General features: G+C 56.6%; 1 protein-coding gene across 2 annotated transcripts; it reads left to right on the forward strand.

Annotated features, from left to right (window-relative positions):
* The first annotated feature begins 2,764 nt into the window (after positions 1–2,764).
* On the forward strand, positions 2,765–11,138 carry LOC121464623 (beta-1,3-N-acetylglucosaminyltransferase lunatic fringe). 2 transcript variants are annotated; one of them, XM_041677651.1, is made up of 8 exons: positions 2,765–3,278; positions 7,353–7,401; positions 7,810–7,909; positions 8,004–8,157; positions 8,265–8,350; positions 8,674–8,839; positions 9,820–9,905; positions 10,026–11,138. In XM_041677651.1, the coding sequence occupies exons 1-8, from the start codon at positions 2,850–2,852 to the stop codon at positions 10,090–10,092; spliced, it is 1,137 nt and encodes a 378-aa protein (XP_041533585.1). In that variant the 5' UTR covers positions 2,765–2,849; the 3' UTR covers positions 10,093–11,138. The 2 variants fall into 2 exon arrangements, with proteins under 2 accessions (XP_041533585.1, XP_041533586.1); XM_041677652.1 differs by having other exon boundaries at positions 8,004–8,154.
* Positions 11,139–13,672: the final 2,534 nt, after the last annotated feature.

A 13,672-nucleotide genomic window follows, 5' to 3' on the forward strand; every position in this document is an offset into this window, starting at 1 on the left:
TTTCAGACCTTGAGGAGTAACCACGGAATTCCATTCTCCTGACAGCAAAGACACTGAATCACTCTTGCCAGAGCCTGCAGCCCCCACAAGAATGCCGTAAGGCTTTGACCCGCCATTCTCAGATCAGCAACCACAGCCAGAACAGGGCTCCTCTCTCCCCTTCAGTCCCGCTTCATGAGCATGGCTGACTGGATCGTCCTTGCTCCAGCCCCTCTCTGAGCATCCCCTTGCTTGCTTTCTTTACAATGGGCACACTCCTCACTCTCCCTGCTGTGTCAAAGCCAAAATAGCTATGAAGAATGGGGAGCCTGGAGGCTTGGTTCTTATGGCCTTGTGGGAGTCCCAGGTCTGGGGTGGAGTCCCACAGAGACTGATGTCCAGCTCGTACCTGGTTGGGTGGGTGTGGAAGGCATGGTTAATTCTTGCTTTTTCTCCTGCCCCTCAAAGACTTGCCCACTGAAGATCCTTGCCCTTGGTTTAAACTGAAGCCATGCAGAAAGTTGAGGGGCAGGGTGACTAACAGGCTTGAGCTGTTGGGAAATGAAGAAGGCTGTGGTGGGGGCTAGGACTGCCACAAGACACGGGGACATCAGGAGAGTCTTTGTGTAGATAAGAGGAATAGGGGAATAGGCTGGAGGCTGCTAAGTGGTCCGGGGGGAGGAACCTCATCCTAAAATATTTGGATGGCAGAGAGACAAGGGTTGGTAGTGGGAAAGGATCGGCATCCCCGAGATTGAAGCTGAAACTGGGATGAGTTAATGTTTGGGGGGGCAGTCCACCTTTTCCTTCTTGTCCTTGAGGAACTTGGCTCTGCAGACGGGGGAGGGGTTTATAGCAGGAGGTGACGCCATGGGAGACTTGTCACTCAGGCACAGTCAGCACCATCTGCTTAGGCATCTGCCTACCAGAGGTGGTGTCTTCTAATTACCTGGGGGGGGGGGTCAAAAAGAGGCCTGGGAACCACTATATCCCACTCCCTCCCACCACAGAGGGCTAGTGTTATCCCACAGGGCCCTCAGAGCAAATGGACCACAGATCCACTCCTGGGGGTAGGGTGGGAGGGTGGAGAGGTAGGTGGAGGAGCCCGGCTACACATCAATTCAATGTCATTTTATTTTTGAGATAGGGTCTCATGTAGCTCAGGCTGGACTCAGACTCATTACTAGCGGAGGAAGAGCTCGACCTCTGACCTCTTATGGGTATGGGTCACTATACCCGTTTTTGTTTGGTGCTGGGATGGAAACAAGACTTCACGCATGCTAGGCAAGTGTCTACCAACTCTGCCGCCTGAGCTCCATTTCCATCCCTTTTTTCACTCTGATAGTCACTGTAAGTCAGGCTGCCTTTAAACGCTCAAGGGTCCTCCTGCCTGTTCCTTGGGTTGCCTGTCTTCAGAAAGTTTAATAAAAATGTTTATTTATTTGCTTGTTTATTTTGAGGGCAGTTGTGTGTGTGTTGCTCAGGCCAAATTGCACGTGTGGAGGTCAGAGGAGACAACAAACTGTTGATTCTTTCTGACCATGTAGATCCTGGGAAACAAAGTCAAATCGGCTGCCCCGGTAGCAGCTGCCTTTACCCACTGAGCCATCTGGCTAGCCCCTTCAAAAAGTTTTTTCAGAGTACCTGATCCAGCCTGAGATCCAGCCTTATGTTGACATTCTTGGAGAGGAACATTAAGAGAGTGCGGTATATAAATAACTAAAAATGCCACTCCAGTCTTAATTATAAGGGCTCGGGAATCGGCGACAGAAGGAACAGCGGTTTATCCGTGGTGGCAGGGTTGGCTCAGACTTCCTTTGGAAGGGGACACGGAAACTGAAGCCAACCAGACCCAGGGGCAGCCAGGCGGAGAGCCGCCCCCAGCTGCGCTCCCGGAAGAAGCAGTGGGCTCGGACCCTAATCCCACTCCGGGGACCCTTGGCCACTTCCGGACCCGTTGCCTCTCACCCTACCATCAGGCTCGCATTCCTGCCGCCCCCGCTCGTGCTGGGAGCAGGCAAGGCCCCCGCCCGTGGGAAGGGGGCCGTGTGCCGGGGAGGCGGGGCTGGGAGGGCGCACAGCTGGGTCACATCTGGTCGGAGTGCGGAGGAACCAAATGGAACAGAAGGTAGCCTTTCATCCCGCAAGGGAAGGGGCGGCCAGAGTGTCTGCTCGCCACAGGGCGCCTGAGGTTTTTGGAGACCAACCCTCCCCATATAGCAACATGATGCCAGGACAGGCCTGCTGGGGGGTGGTATGTAGAATTTGATTACAGGTACCTTCTTACTTGAACCTCAGGTCCACACTTAAGGTACAGGTGTCCGTAGGGGCAGCCCAGAACTAATCGCTCAAGGACACCCCGCAGGCCATCACTTTGGCTCTGTCAGCACGGTCCCCAGGGAAGGAAGCCTGCTCGGGGACAGGAAGTGCATAGCGAGAAGCTAAGGATGTCGCCCGAGGAGGAGCACGGGTCCTATCACCCAGGTCCCAGCGCCGGGGGTGGGTGTGTGTGTGGGGAGCGTCCCTCACGTGCAGCCGTGGCGGGCGTTGGTCAGCCTGGGTGTGGCCCAGAGTAGCTCAGGAGGGTGACAAGGTGCGGGCCGGACGTGCTCCTGCGTAAAGGGGGCTGGTGCCGTGGGTGCCCCAGCTGGGTCGTTCCCAGCTCGCCGACCCCGTCTATGTCCCACGTGGGAGCGAGCGAGGGCCCTAGAGACTACGCCCCCAGGATAGCAGCCAATAAGAGCGCGGGGGCGTGGCCGACAGGAGAGGTTTAAGAGCGCTTGGAAGTAGAGGCGCGCAGCTGGACCGGGAGCCTCGGGCAGCCGGACCAGCTGGCACTGGGAGGGCACAACGTGCGGCCGCCGGCCACTATGCTTCAGCGCTGCGGTCGGCGCCTGCTGCTGGCGCTGGCGGGAGCGCTGCTGGCTTGCCTCCTGGTGCTCACGGCCGACCCGCCGCCGACACCAGTACCAGCCGAGCGTGGACGCCGCGCGCTGCGCAGTCTGGCCGGCTCCGCTGGGGCGGCTCCGGGTTCCGGGTCTAGGGCGGCCGCGGAGCCCGGATCCCTCGCGCGCGAGGTGCATAGCCTCTCCGAATACTTTAGTCTACTCACTCGCGCGCGCAGAGACGCGGATCCACCGCCCGGGGTTGCTTCCCGCTCGGCCGACGGCCACCCGCGTCCCCCGGCCGAGGTCTTGTCTCCCCGCGACGTCTTCATCGCGGTCAAGACCACCAGAAAGTTTCACCGCGCGCGTCTCGACCTGTTGTTCGAGACCTGGATCTCGCGCCACAAGGAGATGGTGAGACCCCGCGCGGTCTGGGCAGGAGGATGGAGTAGGGATTACCCTCTGTCCATAGCCGCTCTGACTGCATTTGTAGCTTTGGGTCTATCTGGGAAGCGATGGCATTAATCTGACCCATCCATGTGCGGCTACTGGGGCCCACTTTGCCTTACAGCCCTGGAAGTTTCCTCCCGTGTTGCCAGGGTCACCCCAGCCACATGCTCTAGGTCTGGATGAGTAGCCTCCAGCTTGGGGTTGGCCTTGTGATGCTTCCCCTAAACCCTGGGGTGAATGGTCTTATTTGTTTCCAAACTTTTCCAAACAAATTGGCACAGCTCCATCCTGGATCCTCTCCACTCTGAACTGATCCCCTTCTTCCTGGTTAGGGGGTACTTCCCTTGAAAGGGAGGGAAGGGAGGGAAGGGAAGGAGAAGAGTAGCACCCCCGGACCCCAGATATACTGAAAGAAATAAGGTGCTGGTTCTCCAGGCTTGTGCCGAACCGTGTCTTTAGCAGCCGAGCTCCCCCCAGTTAGACATCAACTTCATACACATATTAAAAGACACACCCCACTTTGAAAATCTCCCTGGAGGCTACGGCAGGACCGTTGGGGCGGGGAGAGCAGAGTGCACTCTAAGTGTGTGTGTGTGGCGGGGGAAGCACTGGGTATTTGGTGTGAAGATGAAGGTTCATTTTCCTTCCTGCTCCAGCCCCAGGGAGCCAGGGCCATCAAACTTGGCTAGGCTCTGTTTTAGGACAGAAAGGAGGTTAAGAGGACAGGCTCCTATCTAGTCTTGGTCAGAGAGGGGCCCTGAGAACCCCACGGCAGCATCCTGAGAATGAGGCGTCCCTTTCCCAGGGGCTCAGCAGGCCTTCGGGAGGGGGCAGCGGGGGCCATGGGTTTTGTTTGGCTGCGTTGCCGTTAGGATTCCCAGCGCTAGGCTGCTCTCACGCCGGCCCCTTGGGCAAGGCAACAAAGCCCCTTTCTCCAACCGAGAAAGGCGTCGGCCTCTTGTGTACTGCTATGCACTCCATGGGAACCGTTGGCTGGCGTGCTGGCCACTCAGGTTGCCTGGCGATGAGGGGACCTCTGTCCTCCCCCCCAACCCTGAATGACAGCCCTCGTGGGGCACGATCTCTGAGCCAGGGCACCCCCACCCCCTGCATTTAACCTTCCTGCTGTGTGGTATTGGATAGCATCTATCCCCCTCTGGGCCAGCACTAGTTCTGAAAAACTCTCATTTTGGGATTCAGGCACTTTCTCTGGCAGAAAGGACCGAGAAAAAAGTCTCAGTTGGGCTATGCGATCTGGAAAAAACCCTAGGGTCTTTGACCCTCAGCCTCTTACTCCTTGAAAAGGGAAATGATTGTCTTTCCATTAAGGCATTCCATAAAGTGGACTATGTAACTTTGGAGGCTTGTGGTGATCCCTGAAGTCATTCAGAGTAGGGGTCCCCTCTACCCAGAAAAGACTGGATTGACCCCCATGGTCAGCTGATGTGCACATGGCAAACAAAATCTCCTTTTGGTGTGCTATGGACAAGGGTCAATGGAACCTGTAGCAAAGGGTGGCTCTTCTGTCTGGTCAGGGCAGCTGGAAGGTGAGAGGCTGCATTAGATTACATTGAGTATGAATGGGAAGAGGGCTTCTTGGAGGAGGAGGAGGAGGAGGAGGAGGAGGAGGAGGAGGAGGAGGAGGAGGAGGAAGAGGAGAAAGAGGAGGAAGAAGAGGAGAAAGAGGAGGTTGTTCCATCTGAACCAGAGTCCTATGGCCCAGGACGGGCAATCTTGGCACCAAGCACGATTGTGGGGTTGTACAAAAGAGCCGGCAACCTTTGGAGAAGTGGAGAAGCTGGTCAGTGGGGGACAGGCAGGGCCGCCTGGCCTCTGGCCTGCTTGCTCCTCCCCCACCACTAAGGAGTGCGCCAGGCTGCAGGCTGCCACCGCCACAGCCACAATGGCTGGGGCAGAACTTGGCATCCTGTGTTTCTTTGAATCTCAGCTCCAGGAACAATGCTGCTTCCTGTGTGTCTCTCCCCCACCCCCTTGCCTGCCCTCACCAGTTGGGCTGCCCTCACTGCCCTGATGGTCCTTCTTTTGGGAAGTTTTGGTGGGGGATGTTGGGAGATGTGAGTCCCTGAAAGGCATTATTTCTTCCTGAGTATGGTCACAGACTGGTGTCCTCTGGTCTCTTCACTGCATACCAAGGAGGAGATGGCACCCACCTCCTCGGGACACTAGGAGGAGTCCATTCCTAGAACTTGGCTCTGCACAGGCGGGCTGTGTTATACCCACTTTAGAGTGTTTCTGGGGGCTGAGTGATATCCACAGGTGCAGCCCCTGCCCCCTCCTCTCCTGATTTCCCTGTACTGGGGAGACAGTAGGGGGAGCACCCACAGCTCTGCCTCAAAGACAGAGCGGGCCTCCTGCAAACTGCCCCCCCTACACACAACTGAACAAAGGTGACTTTAATCTCCGTAGCCTTGGGCTGGGTTTTTAGGACACCAGCGAAGCGCGGGAGAACAGGCCTCTCTCTTGATCTCATTAAGAAAGCATTTTCCTTTTAATCCAGCAGCAGCGTCTGCACAGGCCAGCCCGCTGCACCTCCCACGGCATTCCTGGGCTGAGATGCTGGGGTGCAGGGGGGGTGGGTGCGAGTCTGTGCGTGTGGGCTGCCCTGGGTGTCTGCAGAGCCCTGGAGGGAGAGGTGCATGCTTGCAGATGATATAGGTCTCACCTTTTGCTCTCCTACCCGGGGCCTCACTGGAGTGAGCATCCAGGCATTTGGTCAGCCTGGGCAAAGAACTGGGGCCGCTCAGGGCATGGTGTGCCACCCTTTCAGGCCTGGGGTGGTTAGTTCCTTGGGTAACTGAGGTAAATGCTGACCTCCAGGCTTGCACACACCCGGGTTTCCTTGGGACCCTTTTGTGCACAAAAGGAAAGGGAGGATTGGTGGTTTGGGAGGGGGGTTGGACTGCTGCCTCTGCTGAGCATCCCCCAGCCGCCCCGGGGTTGCACTCTGCCATGCCAGGGTGCGGCAGGCGGCACGCGCTGGGCGGGCCGGCGGAGGAAGGAACATTCCTTCCCGTGTGCTGACGGGCCCAGGCGGGCGCCGGCAGCTCCTGGCCCCGCCCCGGCGCCCCCCCCCCTCTTCCGCAAAGTAATCCTGGCAGGGGGTGGCCCTGTGCCGCGCCAGGTGGAGTCTTGGCTGTGGTCCTTGGGCAAGGTCTTCAGTGAGCTGGGAAGAGTTTTTTCCTCTTCTAAGTTGGGCTGAGTGCTTGGATGCCCTACTGCGGGCCTGGGAACAGGAGTTCTTTTCTGCCACTACCACAGTGGCCACCAGTGACTTCTCAGAACCTGGCTGGCTGCTGTGGCTGGGGGAACCTGCCCTATAGGGCGCAGCAGGAGGTGCAGGCCAAAGTACTGCATGGCCAATGGTCTTACCCATATCCCGTGTATGGGACCTCTAGCCCAGCCGGCCCAGTTAACTAGGCCAGCTGTATGGAAATGACAGCCGGGCCACTCCTGCTTAACTCGGCAGAGTTAAGGCTGGTCCAGCCCAGGACAAAGCTGGCGGACAATGGCTGGTGATTCACCCTCCCTCCAGGGCCCTTTGTCTGCCAGGGCTTGGCAGCAGCCCAGCAGAGGCCTTTGTCCCCGACCCTACTGAGTGAAGCTCAGCTTCCCAAAGCCGACCTCCTCCTCCTATCCCTCCCCCCCCCCCCCCCACACACACACACAGCTCGGAAAGCCTGCAGGCTGGGCGGGCAGGCAGGTTGTGTCAATAAGGGTGTGTGCCCCGCCAGGTGCACAAGTTGGCGGGAGGATTAGCTGCAGCCCGTTTACCTGGCGGGTGGGTGGGACACCCCACCTGGCTCGTGCCTCCCTGCTGCCTTTGGCGACCTTGGGCCCAGCTGCCACTCACCCTGGACACTTGAACACATTCTATGTGCAGTGAAGAATTCGGGCTGTTGTGCAGGGTGGAGGGGGTGGGAGTATAAGACCTACAGCTGAGGGCACTCCAGGATGTCTTGACTGTGGCTCTGGTGGGGGACTTGGAGCTGCAAACTCAAGTCCTGTCTCTTTTTGCAGACATTCATCTTCACAGATGGGGAGGACGAAGCTCTGAGCAAGCTCACAGGTGTGTCCCAGACTTGGGGCGAGGAAAAGGTGGACCTGATTCTAGTCAACTTCTTCCCCTGAGGCACCCTGGGGTTCAGAGGTCACCTTCAGAGGTCACCAGTCACTGGGCTCAGGAGCCAGTTTACTCTGCTGGTTTGCTTCCTGCCCTGCTCCGCCACTCCTAGGGCCCCCAATTCTTATGCAGAGGAGCCCCTTTCAATCCTCTGGGGACCTTTTGAGTCCTGCAGGCAGCAACAGGTGGCCAGTACTGGGCGGGGGGGGGGGGGGGGGGGGGGAAGCTGGTTGAATGAATGGGCAGGGGCGGCTACCCTGGGAAGGGGGTGGACTGGGGGTAAAGTCTGAGGCAGTTGGAAAAGAGCCTACTGCTGTGCTCCCCGGGCCTGCTGACAACCCTCCCTGTCCACAGGCAACGTGGTCCTCACCAACTGCTCTGCCGCGCATAGCCGCCAGGCTCTGTCCTGCAAGATGGCCGTTGAGTACGACCATTTCATCGAGTCAGGGAAGAAGTGAGTTCTTCCCTTCCCCACCGGGTCCCATCCATACCCCTTCCCTGGCAGCCTGGCAGTCCAGTCCTCTGACACCATCCTGCCTTGTGTTCAGGTGGTTCTGCCATGTGGATGATGACAACTACGTGAACCTCAGGGCGCTGCTACGGCTGCTGGCCAGCTATCCCCACACTCAGGATGTGTACCTTGGCAAACCCAGTTTGGACCGGCCCATCCAGGCCACAGAGCGGGTCAGCGAGCACAAGGTGGTGAGTGTCTCCCGACATCATCCCTGCTGTTAGGGGAAGGGGGTTGAGCCTTCTTTGCCACCTGGTGGGATCCAGGAGTCTCCTGACAGCCATCTCGCTTCCCCCAGCGACCTGTCCACTTTTGGTTCGCCACCGGAGGAGCTGGCTTTTGTATCAGCCGAGGGCTAGCCCTAAAGATGGCCCCATGGGCCAGGTGAGTGCCCTCTGCACGTGTAAGACCATCCCACACAGCAGGGTGTTCATTTGTGGTCCTGGGCGCCCCACTGCAGGGCCTGGCTTGGTGGGCCATCCTCTCCCAGCTGCCCACTCCTCCACTAGGTATCCAAATGCAGCTGTGTTTACAGCCACTCCCCCACCTCTGCCCTGCCTAGAGCACCCTTGGATGAAACCCTTTGGCAGGGAAGAATTATGGTTCATAGAGGGAGGGAGCCCCGTTTGGCAAGGTCTTGTCTACCCTCTCCCCAGCTGCTGGCTTCAGCCTCCTCTTACTGTCCCCTGGGCCCTTCCCTCTTGCAGTGGGGGACACTTCATGAGCACAGCTGAGCGCATCCGGCTCCCCGACGACTGCACCATTGGCTATATTGTGGAAGCGCTGCTGGGAGTGCCCCTCATCCGGAGCGGTCTCTTCCACTCCCACCTGGAGAATCTGCAGCAAGTGCCCACAACCGAGCTCCACGAGCAGGTGGGCATGCCTCCCGAAGGCCTGGATGGCCAAGGAGTGAACTCAACAGGGCCAGAAGGGACAGTCTTCCTTCCTTCCTTGTTTGTTTTTGTTTGAGATTGGGGGTTTCACTACGTAGCCAAAACTGGCCTTGAACCAGTGATCTCTTGCTTCAGCCTCCCGTATGCTAAGATTCAGTTGTGTGCTACCATATCTGGCTCAGTGTCATTTAGGGACACACACACACACACACACACACACACACACACACAATATACATATATGTATATATAATGTACATATATATGTGTGTGTGTGTGTGTGTGTGTGTGTGTATGGGTCTCCTGTATTCCAGGCTAGCCTTGAAGTTGACTCGTAGTTGAGGATGACCTTGACCTTCAATTCCTGATTCTCTTGCCTCCACCTCCCTGGGCTAGGAGTACAGGTGTTGGGGAAAGAACCAGGGCTTTGGTACGCTAGACAAGAACTTTCCCCATTACATCTGTAGAACAGGGTCACTGTTTTAACAGGAGTCACATCTGTCCTGAGCTGCTGGCTCAGAGCTGGGGCTGTCGCTCAATGGTAGAGCTCTTACCTGCATGTATGAGCCACCCGAGTTTAATCTTCAATTCCTCAAAAAATAGTGAAGTAGACTCCCCCCTGTGTTTTTTTTTTTTTTTTTTTTTTTTTTTTTTTTTTTTTTTGAGACAAGGTTTCTCTGTAGCGTTGGAGCCTGTCCTGGAACTTGCTTTGTGGACCAGGCTGGCCTTGAACTCACAGAGCTCCATCCGCCTGTGATATAGACTCTTTTAAATTGCTGATTCTGCTCTTTGAGGGGACACACCTGCTCTGTCTTGTTCATAGTTGAAGGTCCTCCCCCTGGACTTCATCCCCAGGTGGGCAGAGGCAGGTGTCCTTGGCCCAAGGATGAGTTTGTCGAGGGAACAGCTAGCCAGGCAGACTGCCACCCATCCAGCATCTCTCCCTTGCTCCCAATGCAGGTAACCCTGAGCTATGGCATGTTTGAAAACAAGCGGAACGCAGTGCACATCAAGGGACCCTTCTCGGTGGAGGCTGACCCATCCAGGTAAGGGCTTGCGGAGGGTCACTAAATACCCCCAGGAACCTCACTGGTGCTGTTGGGACTCCCAGAGGGTGCATGGTACCCCTACCCCACACAGACCAGTCTTCTGCTCTCTCCCTACAGGTTCCGCTCTGTCCACTGCCACCTGTACCCGGATACACCCTGGTGTCCCCGCACCGCCATTTTCTAACAGCTGTGGCTGAGACCCTGTCCCTGGGCGCCCCTGGTATCCAAAGGGCCCAGGGACCCCTGTTTGTGTCCTGACCTTGGTGTACGAGGCTCTTCAGGGCTGTGTGTATGTGTGTGTGTGTGTGTCTATATTTGTGTGTTTCTGTGGTGTGCCCACTCATGTTGCAGACTGCTGGGCAGTCGTGTTCTTCAGGGAGTGGCCTGTCTGTCCCTAACTATCTTTTCTACATTCTGAGACCCACTCCAAGGGCAGTTCTGTGGGATCTGTGTTTGGATCTCTGCAGTGTGGGGAGAGGCCTCAGGGCTCCCCTCAGGGGTACATGGGTGCTGTCTTATAGCACTGTCTCTTAAGTTGGGGTGCCAGCACCTACCTGAAACCTTCCCTGTCAGCTGAGCCATGCCCAGTGCTAGGGAAAATGGTTTAGGTAGTAAAAGGCCTGGGGCCCTCCTTCTAGCTTGGGCACTGCCAGTGACCGTTCAGGTGACCCAGTGCTTCTCTTCCAGCCCTCCAGGGTGGGGTGAAGTCTTCAGCCCCACCCCTTGAGGTCCTATCTTTGTCTCCCACACTAGGGAGTTCAGAGCTATGAATTTTATCTCCTCTCCAAAGTAGAGAGAAAGTCACCCATAGTGGGTGTGCCTGTAAATATTGTGACAGTATTTTTTTACTGTGCTGTTTCTTGAGATGGGAAGGGTGGGTGTGAAGGGAGGGGGGTTGTTTTCTGGGTGGGCTGGAGAGGGTCTTATTTTATCTTTTCTGTGGATCAGAAAAAAGCAGAAGCCAAACAGGCTTGGTCTTTGGAAAGCTGGACCATGAATGCCTTAGTACTGTATTTATGCTTTCCAGTATCTGGAATCCTGCTCTCCCCCACCATCCTCCCCAGCACCCCAAGGCTCACCTCACCCCACCCCATGGGCTGCGTTCTATGTTCTTTTTGCAAAGACCTTAGCTAGGCAAGCTAATGATGATAAGGGAAAAGCTCTCAGGGAATTGATGTGTTGTTGCCATGGTGACGTCCTTCCGCTGAATAAAGGTGCTCTTTGCAGCAACCCCAGGGGCCTCAGTCTTGCTTGGGAGTTGGGTCTGAGCCACCCGTCCATCAAGGTCACTCCAGGGGACACTCAGATGAGGGCAGGGGAAGCTGGCTCATGCCATGGAGAAGGTGGTTGATAGGCATCCTACAAGCCGACTATTGGGGAGGGAAGCTTGGCGTTAAAAATGGGTGAGAGTGAACAGCTCCATGCAGGTTTGTCACTGGTGAGTGGCCACCATGATGGGAGGAGGGGGGCTGGGCAGAGCTGATGGAGGTAGCTGCTTGTTCAGGTCTGTTAAGGTCGTGGTGCCTTTGTTAATACTGCTGGTGACAGCTAGGAGTGCAGCTCTTCCTGCAGGAGGGACAGTGGCTATGGTGGGCTAGCCAGAGACCCATTTTGCAGACAGGAAAACTATGACTCAAAGCAGGTTAATTCAGTGTGCCCTAGGTCAGGCAGCCAGGCTGACAGTCCCTAGATCTCGGTGACATATTAACCTTGCCAACACTGCCTCGCATCTGTCAAGTTTGGAGGTATCCTCTGGGGATGGGCGCAAGCGGAGCTGGTGAGGACGCCTATTTTTCTGAGGTTCTCCAGGGCGCTTCCTCAAATCCAGCCACGAAGGGTGGGGAGGGAGGGTGGCTGAGCACGGGGATTCCCCACCCTACCCCCTTCCTGTGGTCTTGCTTCCTCTTTACAGTGTAGCTCCTTGAGGCTGGCAGACTGGTGTCTGCCACCTACTGCCCCTTTGCAGGTGCCTGCCTGCTCTGACCTGGATCCAGGCTCACCTGGAACTCTGTCCTCACTACTGGGCACCTCTGTGTCCTCTGCCTCCTTCCCTACCCCACCCCTGATTAGAGATCTGCCCCTTCCCACTCCACCAGAAACTTAGCCCAATGGCTCAGCACCCGCAAGCGAGGCGGGGCATGACCATGCTCGTAACCGCTCTTGCCTTGCGGGGCACCTGGCCAGATCCTGACCCCCACCTTGGCCCTGCAGTTTGACTTTTTAAGGCCTGCAGATTTTGGAGTAGGGGATGGGAAGAGAGGACCCTCAGCCGTGGCCATTGTCTTCAGCATGTCGTGCCTGGTGGTGGTGGCTCAGGGCCCCACTTATGGATGAGGAAGCTGACATTTGCTAGGGGGTGGAAAGGTCATGGTGGAACAGTCTGTGGGCCTCCTTCCTGCCCGGATGAGTCAGAGGCCTGTTGCCCTCTACCCTGGTCCTCACAGAGTCTCCTGCAGTTGGCATCAGCCTCCACACAGAGCTGGAAGGCACAACGGCTACACTGGCCTGGTGGGCATGGAGTGGGGGCCTCAGCCAGGGTTGGGTTCCCACTGGAATTGAAATGGAGTCAAAGGTTTTCATCATAGTGGATCCTGATCCTGGAGGGACATGGTAGCAGCAAGGAGCATGGTGGGAACCCCGTGAAGTGGCAGAGGTCTCTTACCCTAGTATTAGAGGCTGAGGCAGGAGGATCATGAGATCAGGGCTAGCTTGGGCTACAAAGTGAGGTATCTGAGAAACCGGAGCCAAGTAGGAAGGAGCCCAGGAAGGGCATAGCCAGTAGCCTCAACTACTTCTCCCATGTAGCTGACCAGGTCAGCTTTTTCCTCAGAAGGGAAGCAAGCCAACCTATTTATTTATTTGTTTGTTTGTTTAATTCTGGGTGGGGGTTTTGAGACAGGGTTTTTCTATGTAGCCCTGGCTATCCTGAAACTCTCTTGTAGACCAGGCTGGCCTCGAACTCAGAGCTACAGCTGGGGTTTAAAGGCATGCCCTACCAACTGGCTGCAAGTTTATTTCTAAGGCCCACTTCCATGCAGGTCTGAGCAAGAGTCCTCCTCTTAGGTCAGCTACTCAGGCAGGGAAGGAACTCATTTTTCTCCTCCAGGTGAGTGAGCAACCCAGGCTGAGAGCACCAGGAGGGGCCCAGTCAGGGGTCCTGTCCCAAACCACCCTTCATGGAGAGCTTCCAAAAGTAAAACTGCAAGCCAAGTATCCCAGTGGCTCATGACTGCACTCTCTGCACTTGGGAGACAGAGGCAGGACTGCGAGGGTCCAAGACCAGCCTAGGCTACCTGCAGAACGATGTGCCCCCCCAATAAAAGTCGAACTGCAATTGCAAGTTATAGGGTGTCAGGGAGGGTGCTGAATGCAGCCTCAGTCCCCAGCTTCCTCTCTCATGCTGAGTGGTAGGAGCAGTGGCAAGGACTAGCTGAGCTGGGTCTGGGGGAGGGCTGCAGGGTGGGGTTGATGTTTTCAACTTCCCTCTCTGAACTTCCCTCCCCACTGGGGTCAGCAGGGCTGACTTCCTGGAAGAGGTGCCTCACTGCTGGAGCCGGAAGGCCAAAACCACAGAGTATGAGCAAAAGTCAGTTAACATGAGTGTGTGCGTGTGTGTGTGTGTGTGTGTGTGTGTGTGTGTGTGTGTGAGCGTGGCACAGCCCAGACAAAGCCACCCCAGAGTGGGGTTTGTGTGGAGATGGTCAGGAGCAGTCTGAGAAGAGCAATGAGCAATGGACCCGAGACTTCCACACTCTCCCTGCCAG

This window comes from Microtus oregoni, unplaced genomic scaffold (assembly GCF_018167655.1).
Source record: "Microtus oregoni isolate MIOR12 unplaced genomic scaffold, Mior012 000029F_ref0000214, whole genome shotgun sequence".
NCBI lineage: Eukaryota > Metazoa > Chordata > Mammalia > Rodentia > Cricetidae > Microtus > Microtus oregoni.

What these genes read in the sequence shown, in the direction of transcription:
- LOC121464623 (XM_041677651.1), top strand. Translation starts at nt 2,850, where the DNA reads ATGCTTCAGCGCTGCGGTCGGCGCCTGCTGCTGGCGCTGGCGGGAGCG. An exon ending in TTCATCGAGTCAGGGAAGAA is followed by an intron (nt 7,910 to 8,003) that starts GTGAGTTCTTCC and finishes CCTTGTGTTCAG; the next exon opens with GTGGTTCTGCCATGTGGATG. An exon ending in CAACCGAGCTCCACGAGCAG is followed by an intron (nt 8,840 to 9,819) that starts GTGGGCATGCCT and finishes CTCCCAATGCAG; the next exon opens with GTAACCCTGAGCTATGGCAT.